This window comes from Synchiropus splendidus, chromosome 13 (genome assembly GCF_027744825.2).
Source record: "Synchiropus splendidus isolate RoL2022-P1 chromosome 13, RoL_Sspl_1.0, whole genome shotgun sequence".
NCBI classification, from domain to species: Eukaryota; Metazoa; Chordata; class Actinopteri; order Syngnathiformes; family Callionymidae; genus Synchiropus; species Synchiropus splendidus.
Genome location: NC_071346.1, coordinates 10,219,524 through 10,238,318, shown reverse-complemented (window position 1 = coordinate 10,238,318; position 18,795 = coordinate 10,219,524). Strand labels below are relative to the sequence as shown.

Sequence of the window (18,795 nt, the reverse complement as noted above, 5' to 3'; positions counted from 1 at the left end):
TAAAGAAGTTCTTTACAGATGCAGGAATGCTGGATGAGGGAGTGTGTGAGAATTTGAAGTTGCAGGTGGACTTCAAAGACGGGAGTGAACAACATTGGAACTCAATAAAAGGGTCCAAGGTCAGACGGAGGAGACTGGGAAGTACCATCTTCTCCAGAGCTGGAAGGAGCTGGTCCTGATAAGAGCCGCCTGGGTCTGGAACGGGGGTGCATGCCTTGTGGTCGTTGCCATGGTTACGAGGGAGCCAGCGACCAGAACTGGCATCAACAGCGAAGGACCAATCGGACGAGGACGGAGGAAACTTTTGTGTATAAAGGGTCAAGACCTCAGATAGTTTTTTGTCGCTCTACCGGACTTCTGCTAAGGCTAAGTCAGACGTAGTTGCTGACCCAGAAATCTGCTTTTGTATTAGACTCCTCTGTCAGGGAATAAATCTTGGATGTAACTTGTTGGATTGTTGGTAGTCAGGTCCTTGCTTCTCTTCATGTTGAGGCATCATTCACTCCGAGGTAAGAAGTGAGATCGAGGGCAAACTATATTATGACCACATTCTACATAATAAATAAATCATTTTATTTCATCTGGTGTTTTCTTGTGGGTGAAAACAGGAAGCTTTCATGTTCATTTTGCGTTCCCATTGAATTGATTAAAATAGTATAAATTGTGATGATAAAAATTGACCAAAAAATAGTGGTGTATTCCTGCAGTGATGGGAGTTTAGTTTTCCTTTCACGTTAAAATAACAAACACCCTGTCACTGTCAAAACGAAAGTAGCAGGATCCTTAACCGTATCCTCGACTCCAGGCAGCAAACATACTGATCAAATATGAGGTCGGGACCCACCCGACAAAATGTACTCGAGCGTTTTAGGAAGCGCCAGGACACGTGGGCGTGTTGGGCATCTTCGCTGAACAAATAAGTGAAGGAAGGGTTTTATGACAGCGTGGCAGTAAAAACAAAAAGGTGAAGCTAAATAAAGCGTGGCTTGTTTTAGGAGAGTTGAGAGAAGAGTAAATGGAGGATCAATCCCTCAGTTGTAAAATGGGAACTACTGAGAACAGTTTGTTCTTTGTCAGTGAAGCGAGGAAGTGAAAGAATTAGAGAAGTGTCTAGTAAACCACTTGGATTTCATGGCGACTGATGGTCAGTTGTGTGAGCTTGTAATGTGTCCTGGACGGCAACAGGTCGGGCACTTCATGTGAGCTCATTGTTCAGTTTTTGCATGAGTGAAAATCCCAAAAAAAAATAACATACAAAACTGGTAATACACCCACTCCGTGGAAATATCACCAGTACATACCACCAAAGCCAAACATTTGACATCGGGGAGGTTGGCGCGTTCGAAAAACGCGCCAACCTCCCCACCCTCATCCCATCAAACCGTTGAGGTGAGGACAAGCAACTCTACAGTCAGAAGTGGCAGCAGACGCTCAACTCAGCGAGGAGGGTAAAGACGTACCGACAAAAAGCATAAACACAATCTAGAACAGCAATGTTTATTTTGTTTAAGACAATCATACAATGACTCCAAGGAGAAACTGTTCAAACTGCTCAATAGAGGCTATAAACTGTGATATTCTTGTATAGACAGACAAGCAAACCAGGGCCAACCGAAGATAAATAGAGTAAATACTTCTTAAAATTTTGTACACTTTAGAAACATCCACAAAATACAAAAAGCCAGAACAGCTAAACTACACAGAAGGTGCATCGAAGCAGCGCCACACAATATCGCACATATGTTAGCATAACATAAGTAGCAGACTTTATACAGCACTTATACCTTTTAGTCCACAAGTAGGTTACCAAGTGGTGGAGCACATCCAATATTCGCATTTGAAGTGGACAAGGAGAGTAATATCTGAAAAAGACCAATACAGCCTCCATGGCTTAAGAGCTCCAACCAGTCGAGTTCAAAATCTACAACTGTTAAACGTCACCTCGCTTTGAAACACATGCCAAAAGTCGGAGCCAAGGTTTCGCATAGACAACTTCTCCCCCTTGAAAATAGTAAGCAAAATGCAAGTGGACGTTGGCTAATCGCTGCGTGGAAACCGGCTACAATCAAATCAGGTCGGCCACGTTCATTGGCATCTCGTCCACGGTTGTGTTGTAAAACGTCTCGATATCCCGGAGGCACCGGCGGTCGTCGTCGGTGACGAAGTTGATAGCCACTCCTTTCCTGCCGAAACGGCCTCCGCGGCCGATTCTGAAAACAGAAGGGCGGGGTCAGAGCGGTGGGTCACGGTGGCCTTGGAAAAGTCAGAGTCGAACCAACCTGTGAATGTAGTTCTCTCGGTTTGTTGGAAGATCGTAGTTTATTACCAGAGACACTTGCTGCACGTCAATCCCACGAGCCTGGGGAGCAAGAACATTGGTGTTAATGGAGACAGGACCAACTCAAGTTACAGTGCAAGGGTCAAGAATAACAGAAGAAATCATTAGCGGTTGAATAAGGCCCGGTTTCATTTTAGAGTAAACTGCCTTTAAAGTCTATAAACAGGAATTCCTTTTTAGTGGACAGGGGCGCCCTCGTGTGGCAGCTTAACCTACTCATGAGGATTTTTAATTCTCATCTTGTCTAAATTTTTTACTTTTTGTTCAACTGAATAGGAAGAAACTTGGGGATAAATGGTAAAATTGACCATGGCTGTGCAATATTTTCAACATGGCCACCCAGATTTAAGCAGCCCTCGGTCACATGGCGCATCTGTGGCTCAATGAAAAGTAACAGAATCTTACAGCCAAGGAAGCCATTGTGGAGATTGAGCCCTTCTCTCCCAGACGTTCATTTTGCTCAGTCATCAGAGGACGATCGCAACGTAATAAACATCTGGCTTTCATTTCAAAATGCCACTTCTATTATCAAATTAAAAAAAATAAAAAAAAAGACTAACCAGTAGGTCAGTGGTGATCAGGACACGACTGGAGCCAGAGCGAAACTCCCTCATAATGACATCACGCTCCTTCTGGTCCATGTCGCCGTGCTGCGGACAACGGCGTAGATTTGAGACACTTGTCTTTATGGAGCACCGACAGTGAAGGGCAAAGCTCACCAGGGCGGACACGGTGAAGTCTCGTGCTTGCATCTTCTCCGTCAGCCAGTCCACTTTCCTCCTGGTGTTGAGGAAGATCACAGCCTGGGTGATTGTCAAAGTCTCATAGAGATCGCACAAAGTGTCCAGCTTCCACTCCTGTGACAAGACACGCCAGTCAGCACAGGAACAGAAGGACCCACTTCAGACTCACATACAGCACTCTGAATGTCACACGTCATCTTAAGACAAGGACACTGGACATTAAGAAAGAGGTCCGCCCATTGTCTCCATTCAGATTCGGTGTGTCTGATCTCCTTCCCTGGTGTACCCGCACTTACACGACCACACCAGCTGACCTTCAGAAGCTCGGCTGGTGCAGTTTGAGCAGGGTGCTTTGGAGAGAAGGACGCTCTATGTACAAGTGACCGCACCGGCACGCACCTCACGTTCTACGTTCACATAGAACTGCTTGATACCCTCGAGGGTAAGCTCTTCTTTCTTCACCAAGATCCGGTAAGGGTCCCGCATAAACTTCTTGGTCACCTCCAACACATCTGCTGGCATGGTGGCCGAGAGCAGAACAACCTGAGAAGCCAGCACACAAGATTTTCAGACCAAAGCATCAGGGAGCTTCATACTACTGCAGCAACGAACAGCCTTTCAAAGAGGCTGAAGAGATAAAACATTCTAACAACTACAGGCATCGCCTTGAAGCCTGTGACTGTGGCACATGGCGAAACATTTCCTGCAGTCGAGTTCAAAAATAAAAACATAAATGAAGTGTTCGTCAATAGTGTATGACGGTCATCACTGAGCCACGTGCTCACTCGCTAAAAATCTGATCCCCTTGTTCAGATGACACAGCAGCTTTGCACAAACACCACTGCAGGTTGTGGGGGGTGGGGCTGGGTGGTGGGGGGCAGCAGAGGGCGCAGCTAGATGGATGAGTCATGCACCAAATGAAAAGCTAAGAGTGTTTGTAGCATACAAGTTAGGGAGACCACTCAGGTGGTCATGCAGAGAGGAGACACCAGCAGCAACATGAAGAGGATGCTTCACTCGGGAGCATGTACACGACAGGAAAAGGTGGAGGAAACTGAATTGCTTGATGGGAAGAGCCAAAACAGACTGTTGCTTCCCATTCATTTCCAGACTAAATCTAATAGCTGCCCAACAACACAGTAATGTTCTGCTTTATAAATCCTAGTTGTAGAACTCTTAAGACACATGAAAAACAGATACATTTTGTATCACCGAGCCTTGAGACAGAGGCCACCGAACATTAAGAAAGAGGTTCGACCGCGTCTCATTTCCAGCACGGTGAGCTTCATCTTCTTCTGCGCGGTAGTCTGCTAGCATTATTGCGGGAAACAGCAAGCTGAATCTCACAATTTTAGCAGACTTCTGTTAATGCAGAAGTCTGTCGGCAGCGGCGGAGAAGGCGTGTTCACCTGAATGTTGGTGCTCAGTTTCTGGAAGATTTCATAGATCTGATCTTTGAATCCTCGACTCAACATTTCATCAGCTTCATCCAGAACAAACATGTTGATCGATCTGGGATCTGGACACAGGAGAACACGTCAGTAACAGCTACAGTAGAATGATGGGTTTGAGCGGGTGATACTTGCATAGGTGCCTCCGGTTGAGCATGTCATACACGCGGCCGGGTGTGCCGACAACAATATGAGGAGCTTCAGCTTGAAACTTCTGAATTTCGCTGCGAAGATTGGTGCCTCCAATGCAGGCGTGACAGTTAGCGCCCATGTAGTCACCGAGGGCCACAATGACCTTCTGGATCTGATGGAGGTACAGGTAACAAAAAGAAAAATGAGCAAGCACATTACAGCTCCAGGATGTTGAGCAAGGAGTCGTGCAGGGTGATCAGTCTCAAGGTGTGTTATCACCATGTCACAAGTCAGTCCCGAAAGATGGTATGCCATCATCTCACCCAGTTTTTCAAAAACAACCACATCAAATTCCACAAAGCCAGATCTCTTAGACCAATGCAGCCACAGACAGACTGCACCAACCCTTAAGACAATTATTTGTTTCAGAATTTTGACAAGTTTTTGGAAAAGGGTACCTTAGCATTTCAGTGTCCTCAATGTGCTGCTAGGTCTGTGACACTGAGGTGTGTTGACCTCAGGAACAGCATACCTGCTGAGCCAGCTCTCTAGTGGGAGCTAACACCAGAGCCTGAGTCTCCTTCTGCTCTATGTCCAACTGCTGCAAGATAGAGATGGCAAAGGTGGCCGTCTTGCCAGTGCCTGACTGCGCTTGGGCAATGACATCATAGCCTAACAAGAGTACAAAGGCATGTGGTTACCAAGGATTTAAAAACTGAATAAGCTTAATACATTTGGGCTGCAAATAACCATTTTGATAGTCGACTAGTCACCGACAAGCTGAATGACTTGTAGGCATATGACATGTACTGGTTGACCAACACGTAAACAGTGTAGTTTCAGAACAGCTTTGGTTAGTTAGGAAATGTAGCTCTGAGGATCCAGAGTTGAAAGTTCTCCGTAAAGCCTTGAATTCAAGCCCTTGTTTGGTAATAAAACTCCACTAAAAACTTTGACTAGCATCTCTGTAGAGCGTGTCCCTCAACCTCTCCATGACAGAGAGACAGCCTCAAGCAGACCCAGAACGTGCACCCAGGTTTATGGACACACCATCTGACTTCTGTTACAGATTTTAAATACCCTATCTGCCAGTTATTTGCCATCTCAATGAGGAGCGTCCACACTATGGACGTTTTTGGGTCGCAATGGTCACGGAGCATGTCATTTTTCGTATAGTGGTCACTCGGGCACACGCGCAGAAGAGCCAAGACGACATGACAGTTCATTCAGCCATCGGTGACTATCGTCGACAAGTCATTGCAGCCCAAAAATACACTGCTCTCGAGTCAATTAGAAAGTGAGTGATCAGTAATGGAAAAAGCATCACCATTGTTGGGTAAGTCCCGAAAGATGGTTAAGCATCATTTCACTCACATTCTAAAACCTTCCGGAATTACTTATCGTACCTTTAATACATGGAATTATTGCTCTTTGTTGAATGGCAGACGGTTTCTCAAAGCCATATGCGTATATTCCCCTGAGAAGCGCTTCCTTCAGGTCCATATTATCAAAGTTGTCGATAATCTCGTTCCAATTGCTCTGTAAAAAGTATAAAAATAAATGTTCAAATAGTCCTTACAATTGAGGGATATTTTATTTTGTCACCTCAATGATGCCATCAGGCTCCATCCCACCAGGCCCCCCATGGTCACGGTCTCTTGAGCTGTTGAACATAAAAGTTTACAAAATGAGTCAGACAATTGCAATTTCCCCGCAGGGGCATTTAAGAGGCCAAAAAAAGGCAACTTTTGATCCCTGACACTTTGCATGCCTTTCATCCAAAACACTACAAAAGGCCAGAATTAGTACTAAAGCCGAACAAATGATGTCACACTCAACCACAGCGTGCCATTATATGAATAAACAATAGTTTCAAAAACATGTTTGTGATTTAAGCAAGACCAAGGGACTTTTCCAATTTTAAACGTGTCATGAAGCTAACCAATCTACGTCACAGGTGCCCAACGAGCACACCTGCCGTTCACCATGATCCAGTTTATTATACAACAACCTGGATCGTGGAGGGAACAAAAGATGACCTACTGCTTTCCCCTGCGCCACATCGAAGCAAACAATATATAGACGTTACAGCCAGAAGTTTGAGACGCGGGCATGCATATAGATTTCCATATAGAATCTCAACATAATGGTAAACGCAGCACTCCCTATGAACAGCTGAACGACACCGTCACGTTCTAAAGTTAACAAAGTTCCGGACCGAACAATTCTGGATGGCTAACCTGTACAGCCAGCGTTAGCACCGTGGTGGGCGGCCCACGTTGTCCGAAGCTACGCCCAGAATAACCCACGGGACACGTGTTAAATTCCACCTAGAGCAGTATAAAATGACCTCTTATGCAACGAGCACTCCACTCGCACAGTTACAGGCAGTTTCGATACAGTTGGGGCATTCATTCCTTAATATTCAATACGGTACCAACATGTCGGACACTTGGGCCTGCTCTGCCTTTGGAACAGGCCCAAACGTAACTCTTTACTTAAGTAGTTCGTAACACCGTTCTATTAAGGTTATATACATGTAATGGAGACTATAAACAGGGACCATTAACGAGTCAATGACTGACTGGAAACCAACTTTTCGGCTCATTACTTGACAGTGTTAACAGTTAGCCTCGGTGGTGCACTGGCGCTCAACTAGGCCTTAGTCAGGGTTTGATATTAATTCATGCGACTGGGAAGAGGAACCACGCAGCTATTGTTCAGATATATGAGGCCCAAGCACATCGCCAAGTCAATACAACTGCTCCACGTGGTTTTACCTGTTATAGTCCGCAGAATCGCTAGACATGGTCCGTCCTCAACTTCAGCATGCGTCTGGAAAGATCGCTGATGGCGACGTCTGTTGCCTTTATGGAGCCGGACTACTTTCCACGATCAACTGTCAAATAACTAAACGCACCTTTTTTAAAGTCAATTGCATGAACCTACCCTCAAACAGTTTTCAGTTTTTATTCTTTGCAATGTACTTTATATTGGATGTTAAATATTACATGCTGGGAAAAGCGGGGAATAAATAAAAACTATATTTGTTAGCGGACTGATATTGCAGCAATTGGGGGTGCTTAGGCAGCTACGGTGTCTCGTTCGTGTCAAAGTTGATACACAGTTTCACGCGGCAAATTAGGTTTTAAGGTCAAGCAATGAAGTGTTGTGTAGAGCCCGTCATATGGACAATATGTCAGATGCAATACAAGCGTTTATTTGAGAAATACCGTACCTGTTATAAGCCTGTGATATATGTCTCTGAATACAAATGCATGTTTGACCATTATAGTAACTTGTAACTAGTAACTTGAAAAGAACAAACATTTTCTTTCTAATACAACTTTCTCTGTAATATTATTAGTTCAGTATTTTTCATAAATACAACTAAAAACTACGTCACGTATCTGCATCATATTTTGAAAAAATTCACTTAAGTGCACAAGATTTTTATTGAATGCTTTGCCTGATTTTCCTTACCCTGGAATTTAAATAAAATTTCAGGGTTTTAAAAGACCTTAAATTATTCCACTTGTTTGTCAGACAATATTAAGAGCTAAACCCGGTCATATGATGTACACTTAACTTGAAATTGATTCAAAACAAAGCCGTTGTGGAAAAATATAACTGTTTAATCGATAAATAAAAGGTGATACAGAAGGGTCATTGGCAAGCGTTCTTTGAGCCGACGTCCTTAAGTGCAGCAGTGGAAGAAAGAGTTTAGAACTTAATGCACGATGGTGTAGTAGTTAGAGAAGAGCTCTTCTCCAGCAGTAATGTCTCTGAGGGATACAAGGACAACGCAGCGTATGGGCCTCTGCATCTCCTGACTGTAGTTTATATTGGGAATAAACTTGCGCAGCTCAATGGGGAACTTTTCTGGGAGGTCATATTCCTGGTAGCAAACGTTGGCGGGCCACTTGTTGGAGCAGTTGTTCACATACTGACCCACTGCAAGCGGGTTCAGCGGGTCGCAGGACAGCCAGCTGGTGTCGCTCATCATATAGGGACCCACTCTGTCCCTGGCACTGCATGACTTATACAGCATTTTGGAGATGCCCTTGTCATTCCCGTCGATCAAGATGCCATCGATGCACCTGAAGACAAATGGGTTTCTGATGGACTGGAGTAAGATGGGCTCGTAGGCTTGGTAGACGGTGCCTGGATACATGGCCACTGTCGCTCCTTTGGACACAAGTCCTCTGCTGACAAACACCCCAGTTCCCGCATGTGGCAGCAAACTTGGCCTCCTATCAATACAGAAGCCCAGAGTTTCCATCATGATGGTTTGAGAGCACAAAGGCTGCAAATCGGATCGTACAGTTCCAGGCTCCTCATGACTCTTTATTGCTGAGAATAGCTTCAACAGGCTCCGCGTAACCTCCTCATCGCGGACCAGCTTGTCTTCCGAGCCTTTCTTCACCTGTCGAAGAGTTTTCTCATTCTTACGTATATTCACCAGAACCCACGGAACAAACCTGTGACGGTACAACTTCCATTTGGCGGAAAATCTCCCCAAAAGTTCCTTAAACATCCGGAGTGTGGCGTGAACTAGCGCGCAGCAAATACAGGAACTAGTTAACCGCACGAGTTTACAGTCTTCCAAAATAAATTTAAGGTTCCAAACACACCCGCGCAGCACGCAACACCTAGCTAAAACATGAAAGAAAACGCGTATCAGCCCATCTTCTTATTGCGAGTTTAAATTAGATGAATTAGAATGAACAAACTATGAATTGAATTCAAATATTTAAATTAAATTTCTGCCTTTATTTTTTTAAATGAAGGTTCATCCGGAAACACTTTACTTGGTGGAGCCAGCTGGATGGGTGAAAAGTGAGTCGGAAAAGATAAACATGGTGAGGATAATATTTATTTAGATAAAATGTCGCTATTGGAAATAAGAACAGATATAATCGTGTAGATTCGATGGGATGCGTATGATCCGTGAGGTGTAAAAATATTGTTTTGGAAGCGGTTCTATATAATAGCTGTCAAGCGCAGCTTTCCTCGTTAGCATAAGCCACCTAGCTCAGTGTTAAAGCAGCCAACTGCTCTAGTTAGCTCTCGAAGACCGGCGATGAAGAAAACGACCCACATGAAAGTAAGCTCGTCCATACACCACGTAAACGGAATTGTCACGGTTACACTGGGGTTTTGTTGCACTTGTGTCATAATAAAATAATGTTCTCCCAGGATAGCATGCTAGCTAGCGTTTGTTCTTTCATGGTTTTAGCACGTAACTTGAATTGCAGCGTTTTAGTATCTTACGAAGGACGCTGTTGTTTCCTCTATGGGTTGGTTTATAGTGTTGCACTTATTCCCCACGTGTTTCCGCAGAACAAGCTGAAATCCTCTCAGAAGGATAAGATTCGCCAGTTTATCATTTTCACCCAATCCAACGAGAAGACTGCGCTGACCTGTCTGTCCCAGAACGACTGGAAACTAGATCTAGCCACTGACAAGTTTTTCCAGAACCCGGAGCACTATGTGCCAAACTTGAAGTGTGGTCTCGACAAGAAGAAACTTGAGCAACTTTACAACAGATACAGAGGTATGGGTGACACATCATCCATGCTTAATGTATACCTATTTGAATTTGAATAACCTTTTTTTTTAAGATCCCCTCGATGAGAGCAAAATTGGCATCGATGGGATCCAACAGTTTTGCGATGACCTTGGTTTGGACCCAGCCAGTATCAGTGTTCTGCTCATAGCCTGGAAGTTCAGGGCTGCAACACAGTGCGAGTTCTCAAAACAGGAATTTATGGAAGGAATGGCAGATCAAGGGTGAGGATGATGATTATTACAACCATGCCTTTTTTTTACAGGTGTGCTAAATATGAATTTGTGGTTTTTATTATCACTATTATTTGTTGTTTATTTTGTTTATTATTGCACAATGTACCAAAGCACTTTCCTAGTTGGTGGGCTCCTCACTGACATTGGCAATAAAACCTTCTGATTCTGATTCGGAGACTGCACAATACTCTCTACAAATGCCAGCATCCCTGGTTCAAAGACGTGATTCAACCAGGTTACATGATGACCCAGAACGCTGGCTTTAAAAATGATTGTTGGCAGCATAGTCTGATAATGGGAGAGAGATTAAAAGTCTCTTAGTCTGACTAATCTACCTCGACAGCCCAGTGACTCTCTCTATCGAAGCAGCATTTAATGTGTGTTAGATGTCTTTGTCCAACTATTTTCTGCGTGAAAACATGGTCACTGAGTCTACATGCAGGTGTTCTGAAAGGCATTGCGAGGTTTTAAAAAGTTCATGAAACAAGCTGTTTCATGTTTCTTGTCATCTTCAATGTTCTTGCTTTGCTTTGTTGCAGCTGTGATACTATTGAGAAGCTCAAATCTCAGCTACCAAAGATGGAGCAAGAGCTAAAGGACCAAGGCCGGTTTAAGGATTTTTATCAGTTTACATTTAATTTTGCTAAGAACCCTGGACAGAAAGGTCTAGGTATGGAACCGTTTTTGTCCCTTCTTGAAAAACAACATTTGATGTTAACCTTTTTCCATGTTTCTCCACTCAGATTTAGAAATGGCTATTGCATATTGGAATTTAGTACTGGCTGGAAGATTCAAGTTCCTTGATCTGTGGAACACATTTTTAATTGTGAGTTGGTTCCTCACGCAGCTGCTGGTCGTAGTCGAGTGTCGGGGATTGATCGATTATTTTGCTTTTTCAGGAGCACCACAAAAGATCCATTCCTAAGGACACTTGGAACCTCTTGCTGGACTTCAGCACTATGATCACTGATGACATGTCCAATTACGATGAGGAAGGTTTGTAAAGGTGTAGATTTGAAATAGCGTTTCATGTCTCTGATGTTTGATTCGTGTTGTCCTCCGACAGGAGCATGGCCGGTTCTCATCGATGACTTTGTGGAGTTTGCTCGGCCGCACATTGGAACCAAAAGCACCGCAGTCTGAGCTCCTCTGTGAACAACCGCCTACATTTGCTACGAGGATTGCAGTAATCGAAGAACTAGTGGACCACACTAAGCTGAGAAACTTAGTTGCCTTTTAAACACTCAGGACTGGAATATTTTACACAACAGATACTTTATACAGTATGTATGTGTTGGTGTGTACATGTGTACAGAAAAAAAAGGCATACAAGTTTGTTGGTCATCGTGTGATGTTTTTTGAATTTCGTCATCTTAAGTATTGGGGGTTTTTTTGTGCTCAAGCCAACTGGGGAGGAATTAGTCTTGGTGTACCTGGTTTTACTATGTGCCAGCATTCTGCTCGAAGCGGGTCAATGGATGCACTTCGGAAATGTACTCCAGTGAGGTCTGACAAAATCCAATTGTATGATTCCTGTGAGCGTTCTTTCCTTTACACCTATGTGACAAGTTAGTTGAAATCATTGATTGTAATTTTTAAGCATATTGCTGTTCCTTTAAAACAAACGTATGAACATCAAATAAATGTTTCAATTTGGCATCTTTCGTTCTGTCATCGGATGTACAGGTCTAAAACTTTTCTTCAGTGGGTGAAATGGGATTAAGTGCTGTTCTCCTCCCGTCCACAAACTCACAAAATTGGGATCAAGAACGTGCTGTCTTCAGTTAAGGGTTTTGTAAATGTATGCGCACACAAGTAGTTCAAATCAAAGAAGTACACTGATCTTTCTTGTGTCTTTAATTCCCCTTTTTCTCATTAGGCAACAGTGTATATTTCAAAGACAATCTAAAGAGTATAAATGCAACCAAAGCCGTGCAGGAATTTTAAAAAAGTAAAGAGAAAAATGTCATTCTCAGAATGAGACACTGAGCAGCGTTTGTCTGCTGTGAGAAGTAAAAGGACATCTGCTAAAAGAAGACTTTCGACTCACCAGTGGAAATTCAAAATGGCAAGTCTAGACAAAAATATTAATTTTTTTTACGTCAAGTTGCTGAGTAAAATACTGTCTCAACTTAACAAATCTCGTGTTTCGTGCTCAGTGTTTCGAATACACTGTTTTTATTGTTTTGTTTGGTGGCGTTTAAAGAAATTATTTTCGAGTAATAGTGCGTTTTTCCGCTTTGACTGTGTCACGTGACACGACAACTTCCGCTGGTTGCTACGGGAGACGGACAACATATCGCGCCTCCAACAACGACCAAAGAATTGTGAACAATTGAGCCAAGTTGGTCTCAGTATTATCATCTTTCAGGTGAGGCTGCAGAGTCAGAACATGTCGTCCATCTTGTCGACGGTGTTGACGGAGGTCGGCTGGGATACGCGCTTTGCGATCCCTGAGCCCACGGCCGAGAACCGAGCCTTGATCGAGGAGGTGAGACGCATCACAGAAAACGTATTGATACAACAGTATCGAAAGTCGCTGAAGCTGTTTCCTCCGTTCTGAAACGGGCTTATGTTGACACCTATTCATGAGATCATCAAATGGAACGCTGAAATTAACGTATTCTAACTCAAACAGATTGAAAGAAAACAGAAGCAGCTACTGCACCTGCAAAACAAACGTGAGAGGAATAAGGATCAGAAGAAACTCATGCTTGAATTTCTCAGGAATCTAAGACAAGAGCTGGAAAACACCCAGGTGGGTCTTCTTCTTCTCCTCCGCCAGACAGATTTAACTCATGAATCTTGGTATGTTTCTGAACAGGCGCTATGTAAAGCAAAGGAGAGAGAGGTGGAGACTGAGAAGCACCTCACATCTCTAGCAGAGAGGGAGCTTGGCCGCTTAACTCAGGAGAACATCAAGATGGAGAATGAGCTGAAGACTCTGGCTGACAGCAAAAGCATGTTGGAGGTGTGCACTGAACACGAGAACACCACTTGATGGAAGAGTTTGTGAATGTGCAAGTGGTGTTTTATTCCTCTGCAGAATCAAATCTTCAATGCAGAGCAGAGGCTTGAGGACTTCAGGTTGCAAATGGACTGGGACAAACAGACCCTGGAGGCTTTTTTGAAGGATGAGTCTCAAAAGCACGAGGACATGATGGCCATTGCCAAGTACGCCAAGGAAGACGAGAGCAGGATCAAGGTGACTTGAGATGTTGGACTGTTCCGTCTCCCCTTTAACTGAACCATGCTGCCCTCCATTTCCAGTCTCTCACTCTGGCTATAGAAAAGGCCACAGCAGAGGCGAGTGAGAAGCGAAGAGCCTTGGACAAGGAGAAGACAGAATGCATGTCCACACAGGTAGGCAACACTGACTGACAGTGGAGAGGTCTGTGTAACACGCTCTCCCTCACAGTTAACCCTGGACAAGACCACAGAGAGTCTGCAGCAGGAGCATTTGGAGACGCAGCAGATCATCCAGCAGTGGGAAAACACCATCCGACAGCTGAAGCAGCGAGACGATGAGATGCAGCAGTGCTCACTGGTATTAACTCTTGGTTTGTTTGTAACAAATGTCCCCTCCCCTGAAAAACAGAGGGCAATATTGTTTGGCTCGAATTATTTCAGAAACTTGCACAAGACAATGAGAAGATCAGGGATAAGAGCGCCGTCATCAACGAGAAGAAGTCGTTTCTGGACACACTGAGGCACACAAACAAGGACCTGGACAGGAAGATAGTGATCGCCAAACAACAAGCTGAGAAACTGCGGCGGGACTTGAAGGATCTGGAGTCGGATTACAACCGACTGCAGGACGAGGTCAGACTGCAATTCTCAATTATAACTGTATCATTATGCCAGAGGTTCTCTGTCATTAGGTGCTCGGTTTGCTTGTTGGTTGGTTTGTTTGTTTCAAACAGAGTCACTAAAACAGAGGAAAATATTTAGATGAAACTTCCATGGATGCTTGTAAAGTTAGAATTGACTTGATTTCTGTCATAGTTTAGATCTGCAGATGTTGTAAAGATTCTCCCATTGAGTTTCAATGAGAGGAAAAGCTCAAATTTTGTCCAAAACATACAATCGAATCACTGCAAAAAAGTAACATGCGTCTTACTAGAAGTGGATTTACCGACGCGTTAAAGGTTTCCCTATGTTGTTGTGGCGCCTTTGGAGCTACTGCCATCTGCTGTCCGACTGAGCTCATTGCACTCAGATTATGATTTTTATTAACGCGACTTGTTCGCCTCTGTTTCCACAGGTGAACAGTCAAAAAAGCGCATTGGACCGGGTCACCTCAGACGTGGATTCCATGATGTCCAAAATAACCAAATTGAGATCAGATATTGAGGAAAACAACAAGAAGTAAACGTCATATTGTCATGAGTTATGAATAAAACAGGTGGTTTGAACAAGGTTTTTTATTTTTGCTGATGTAGGCTGGAGCAGGCCAAACTGCTCAACAACAGTCTTGGAGAGAAGCTAAAAGACGTGATGGAGTCGGCTCTCAGCGAGGAGGAGAGAGCCGCACAGCTGGAGCAGTTCCTGAAAAATGAAGAAGAGAATATTAAGGTAACAAAATAGCACGCAAAATAACACATTCAACACTTCCAGGTTTTGGACGTTTTGTCTCCCTCACAATTAGTTATATACACAACTCATAATCTCTCCAAAAATATATATATTTTTAATTTATTTTGAATGGCATTTTAGGCATTAGAACTCCAGATGCACAGCCAGAGGAAGGAGCTTGTTCGCCTGAAAGAACAAGTCAACAGTCTGAAGAGAAAAGAGAAGGACTCCCTCGCCCACATCTCCAAGAGCAAGTTCACCATCCACAGTCTGACCGCGCAGCTGAAGAAAATGGAGAAGGAACTGATAAGACAGCAAATGATCATGAGTGAGCAGGTTCGGAGGTGCAGAAGCCAAAGATGTTGTTTCCGTGGCTTGCACTCCTCACTGGTGTTGTGTGCTCTTGCTTGACCAGGACACCCAGATCGCCTGTCTGGAGAGAAAGCTGGGTCGACTTCAGGGCGACGTTGAATCAGATGAAAAACAAGTGTTTGAGCAGAAGATCGCTGAACTGGACCAGGTTTTGGAAGAGAAGCGCAAGACAGCCCTTAATCTCAGCAAGACTTTGAAGGAATCAGAGGTAAGAAAGTATCTGTCAGTCAGTCCGTCCGTCCATCCATCCACAGTTCGGCGCGTTCGACGCGGGCATTGCTCTGTGAGCTCAGCGCGTGCGCCGGCGCATCGGTGTTGCGGGACCCGTCACTACTATCCATCTATCCAACCATCCATCCATCGGATTTTAACTTGGCTGTGTGTTGGTCCTGCTTTGACCTCCTGTGCAGGACAGTATTCGCTATTTCAAGAAGGAGCTGGAGACGTCCGAAGCTCAAAAGAAAGACTTGGGTGAAAAACTGGCAGTGATGACGGTGCAGCAGACCACGACTGAGAAGCTGCTGAAGAAACTCCGTCTCAAGAAGCAGGTGAGACGCAAACAAGCTCGCACCCAAAGCTTCATCTCACTTGCGTCAACAACCTGCGCAGGACAACATGGTGGAGCACAACATCCTGAAGATGAAGGTCAAGCACATGCGAGATCTGCTGCACAACAAGGCAGACAGCGTGCTGTCTTTGGAGAAGAGGAAGCTGAGCCTGCAGAGAGCCATGAAGGAGAGAATCGATGAGATCCGGATGCACCGAGAGACTCTCAACCAGCAGCTGAAGATGTGTGAGAAGGACCGCCGGAAGGTCAGGTAAACACTGAAGCCGGGACGAAAGAAACACCTGGACCGTGGCTCAATGATGATCCCGTCGCAGTGTGGAACTGAATGAGAAGATGGCCAAGATTGAGTTGTTGAAGAACCGTTATGAGCTGGTGACTCTGAAAATGGGGCCTGCAGACGGCGAGGCGGAGAAGTCGCAAGCCTACTTCATCACTAAGGTGAGGAGGTTTTAGAAATCTCTGCGGTGCATCAACTTTGAGTTGCTCTTCTCCAGGCTGCTCAGGAGAAGGGCGAGCTGAAGATCAAAGGAGACACTTTGGATGCCAAAATTCAAAAGATGGAACTAGAAAACCGAGCTCTGGAGAACACAAATCTGCTGTTTGACAGCAGTAACTCTGAGTATCGGAAGACCCTCAACAAAGCCAATGAAAGCAGTAGGTTTGAAGAGGGAGTGTGATGAAACAGGTTGAATTTTTTTATTTTATTTTATTTTATTTTTTAAGGTAAAGACTACCAAGTAAAGGTGAAGCTGGAGGAGCAGCTGAAGGTAGCGAAACAGCAGTCAGTGAAGAGCAAAAAGCAGGTCCAAGAGCTCCAGCTGCAGATAGAGGTAAGGTGATAGGCTGATGCAAAGTACCAGCTTCCCATTGGGGCGACCTTTTCTCACCAGGAAATACAGAGCACCATTGAAGGTCTTGAAGAGGAGGAGCGAGTGGAGAAAAAGAAGATGGAGGAAAAGCAGTTGCTTCTCACCAAACTGAAGAAAGAAATCTCATCCCAGGAGGAGAAGATTGAACGAGCGAAGAAACAGGTTTGATGTGCAGATGGATGCCAGTGTCAGGGTGAGCTTTGATGTTTCATGTTGGGCTTCAGTGCGCTAAACTCACCAAGGAGGTCCGCTCGGCCCAAAACACCAAAGAGGAGACGCTGGAGGAGAAGGACATCAAGCTGAAGCAGCTGAAGGAGTTCAGCAAGAATGTGGAGAAGATGCTGTGTGGTGTGATGGAGGAGAATCCTGAGCTGCGCTCCGTGCTGGAGAAGTCCTTTGTGCAGGTGAAGAATCTGAACTGTTAAATATGCAACTCAGAGGGGTGTAAAGGTTGAATGCTATGTTGTGTTTTTAGGCTAACTTGCCACTTCCCGCTCCCGCTCCGTCCACCCTGTCCAGCCGAGGGTCCAAGATCAACGTTGGCTCTTCTCTCAGCAGCCAAGCACCAAGTTGAAGAAGCCTCAATTGAGGCCTTAAAACAAACGGGTTTGCAGTCCAGGGAGAGGGGAAGGAAATCAAAATCATTTTTGATCTCTGAAAAATGGGTTTGTTTTATTACAGTTTATGTAAAAATGTGCAATATTCATCTTGTTTTTTCAACCTGTGATTAGGGCCTGATGTTGTTTAACTATCTGTTGTGTGAAAGAGGTCAATAAAGCTTTTAAAAGTGAAACATTTTTGCTTTATTTAAAAAAGAAAAGTCATTTTAATAGTTATGCCAACAACATGAGTGGACCGACAGTACTTTTATATTGAGAATTTCACACTAGAAAAATGGAACATATTCAGCCATTTTCCATGGCTTGGTCGCAGGGGCAGCCGCTGGAGCGAAGAGGCCCAGAACTTCCAGTGTAACCCCCACCCCCACATTCCCCATGGGTGACATGGGACAAACAAGTCTGCGGTGAGGGCCCAGATAAAGAGGGTTACATGACCTTTGGAGACAGATGATACCCATCTTTTGGAATAAAAAATAAAAAAGAAATATGAAAATAATCACATTATTAAGGAACTGCTGATGGTTGCAGAAAATAATTCCTGATGCAGCCATAACTTCCAGGTTGTGAGCACTTTTCTCATCGGGTGTGGCTCTTCTCACATTTCAAGAGATTGTGTGAGAGCTGGAGGGAAACTATCCCACAGCTTCCTCGCTCTCACTGCTTCAACATGTTGCTGCTCCTGTTTGTCACTGGTTTGGTCATCTGTGCTGCACAAATAAGTAAGACTTTTATTTATTTTTTTGTTAAATACCACTTTTTATTTCCTTAATTTGTTGTCATGTCCAGCTTCACGTCGGCCTGAGGCGTCAACAGTGAGGCCCTATCTCACCACGCGAGCGGCTTCTGAAGAGAGCGGTGAGGAAGTTTCATGGTTCCCATAGTGGATACCACTTTTTATTTCCTTAATTTGTTGTCATGTCCAGCTTCACGTCAGCCAGAGGCGTCAACAGTGAGGCCCTATCTCACCACGCGAGCGGCTTCTGAAGAGAGCGGTGAGGAGGTTTCATGGTGGGATGTTACGGTGCTTCACGCTGTTCACGCTGCTCCTCAGATGTGGCTCTTCTTCGCACGGTTGTTCAGTCGCACGGCGAGCTCAATGAAAGATCGACCGCTGCGGTTTTAAAAGAGGTCAAGTTCCAGTAATATTTTCTTTTTAATTTAACCACGCATCCTCACAGTCCAAAATATTCAACCACATAATTTCTGTGTTTCAGCTCCATGAGATCATTCAGCAACTTCAGCCAGCCGCCACTTTCACCCTGTCGGTCCGAAACACCACCAGAGTCTGAAGACATTTCAGCCAACACGTGTTCCTCCATACT

The 18,795-nt window shown here is 44.5% G+C and overlaps 4 protein-coding genes and 4 non-coding genes across 10 annotated transcripts; 2 read left to right on the top strand and 6 right to left on the bottom strand.

Annotated features, from left to right (window-relative positions):
- Positions 1-1,483: 1,483 nt before the first annotated feature.
- eif4a2 (eukaryotic translation initiation factor 4A, isoform 2) lies at positions 1,484-7,551 on the bottom strand. Its single transcript, XM_053883419.1, has 11 exons — positions 7,445-7,551; positions 6,270-6,327; positions 6,071-6,203; positions 5,197-5,336; positions 4,668-4,836; positions 4,491-4,600; positions 3,481-3,624; positions 3,058-3,195; positions 2,899-2,988; positions 2,280-2,359; positions 1,484-2,210 (listed from the first exon to the last, which is right to left on the bottom strand). The coding sequence occupies exons 1-11, from the start codon at positions 7,471-7,473 to the stop codon at positions 2,066-2,068; spliced, it is 1,236 nt and encodes a 411-aa protein (XP_053739394.1). The 5' UTR covers positions 7,474-7,551; the 3' UTR covers positions 1,484-2,065.
- Positions 3,263-3,446, bottom strand: LOC128770172 (small nucleolar RNA SNORA81). The gene has a single exon (XR_008416490.1). It is a non-coding gene; the product is annotated as a small nucleolar RNA SNORA81 (small nucleolar RNA).
- LOC128770171 (small nucleolar RNA SNORA81) lies at positions 4,283-4,460 on the bottom strand. The gene has a single exon (XR_008416489.1). It is a non-coding gene; the product is annotated as a small nucleolar RNA SNORA81 (small nucleolar RNA).
- Positions 4,915-4,989, bottom strand: LOC128770174 (small nucleolar RNA SNORD2). Its single transcript, XR_008416492.1, has one exon. It is a non-coding gene; the product is annotated as a small nucleolar RNA SNORD2 (small nucleolar RNA).
- On the bottom strand, positions 5,964-6,036 carry LOC128770175 (small nucleolar RNA SNORD2). The gene has a single exon (XR_008416493.1). It is a non-coding gene; the product is annotated as a small nucleolar RNA SNORD2 (small nucleolar RNA).
- Positions 5,968-12,121, top strand: dcun1d1 (DCN1, defective in cullin neddylation 1, domain containing 1 (S. cerevisiae)). Of its 3 annotated transcripts, XM_053883422.1 has the most exons (8): positions 5,968-6,000; positions 9,455-9,526; positions 10,008-10,221; positions 10,289-10,457; positions 11,009-11,139; positions 11,213-11,295; positions 11,369-11,465; positions 11,536-12,120. In XM_053883422.1, exons 2-8 carry the CDS (start codon positions 9,524-9,526, stop codon positions 11,610-11,612), a joined length of 774 nt encoding a protein of 257 aa, XP_053739397.1. In that variant the 5' UTR covers positions 5,968-6,000; positions 9,455-9,523; the 3' UTR covers positions 11,613-12,120. The 3 variants fall into 3 exon arrangements, with proteins under 3 accessions (XP_053739397.1, XP_053739395.1, XP_053739396.1); XM_053883420.1 differs by lacking the exon at positions 5,968-6,000 and having other exon boundaries at positions 9,389-9,526; XM_053883421.1 differs by lacking the exons at positions 5,968-6,000; positions 9,455-9,526 and adding an exon at positions 9,548-9,771 and having other exon boundaries at positions 11,536-12,121.
- Positions 8,347-9,054, bottom strand: setd9 (SET domain containing 9). The gene is made up of 2 exons (XM_053883424.1): positions 8,989-9,054; positions 8,347-8,917 (listed from the first exon to the last, which is right to left on the bottom strand). Exons 1-2 carry the CDS (start codon positions 9,003-9,005, stop codon positions 8,395-8,397), a joined length of 540 nt encoding a protein of 179 aa, XP_053739399.1. The 5' UTR covers positions 9,006-9,054; the 3' UTR covers positions 8,347-8,394.
- Positions 12,122-12,427: 306 nt separating the features above from the next.
- ccdc39 (coiled-coil domain containing 39) lies at positions 12,428-17,617 on the top strand. The gene is made up of 20 exons (XM_053883601.1): positions 12,428-12,537; positions 12,841-12,960; positions 13,108-13,227; positions 13,294-13,440; positions 13,516-13,674; positions 13,740-13,832; positions 13,888-14,016; positions 14,100-14,291; positions 14,734-14,837; positions 14,912-15,044; positions 15,186-15,380; positions 15,460-15,624; positions 15,827-15,964; positions 16,026-16,234; positions 16,299-16,422; positions 16,479-16,638; positions 16,708-16,814; positions 16,875-17,015; positions 17,078-17,257; positions 17,329-17,617. Exons 1-20 carry the CDS (start codon positions 12,535-12,537, stop codon positions 17,425-17,427), a joined length of 2,718 nt encoding a protein of 905 aa, XP_053739576.1. The 5' UTR covers positions 12,428-12,534; the 3' UTR covers positions 17,428-17,617.
- The last annotated feature ends 1,178 nt before the right edge of the window (positions 17,618-18,795 follow it).

Coding starts and splice junctions, on each gene's coding strand:
- eif4a2 (XM_053883419.1), bottom strand. CDS start 7,473: ATGTCTAGCGATTCTGCGGACTATAACAG. Junction 3,625..4,490: donor AACTGAGCACCAACATTCAG/GTGAACACGCCT, acceptor CTGGCTTCTCAG/GTTGTTCTGCTCTCGGCCAC. Junction 2,360..2,898: donor TGATCACCACTGACCTACTG/GTTAGTCTTTTT, acceptor CTTGCTCCCCAG/GCTCGTGGGATTGACGTGCA.
- dcun1d1 (XM_053883420.1), top strand. CDS start 9,449: ATGAAGGTTCATCCGGAAACACTTTACTTGGTGGAGCCAGCTGGATGG. Junction 9,527..10,007: donor AGTCGGAAAAGATAAACATG/GTGAGGATAATA, acceptor GTGTTTCCGCAG/AACAAGCTGAAATCCTCTCA. Junction 10,458..11,008: donor GAAGGAATGGCAGATCAAGG/GTGAGGATGATG, acceptor GCTTTGTTGCAG/CTGTGATACTATTGAGAAGC.
- ccdc39 (XM_053883601.1), top strand. Junction 13,833..13,887: donor CAGAATGCATGTCCACACAG/GTAGGCAACACT, acceptor TCTCCCTCACAG/TTAACCCTGGACAAGACCAC. Junction 16,423..16,478: donor AAGCCTACTTCATCACTAAG/GTGAGGAGGTTT, acceptor GCTCTTCTCCAG/GCTGCTCAGGAGAAGGGCGA.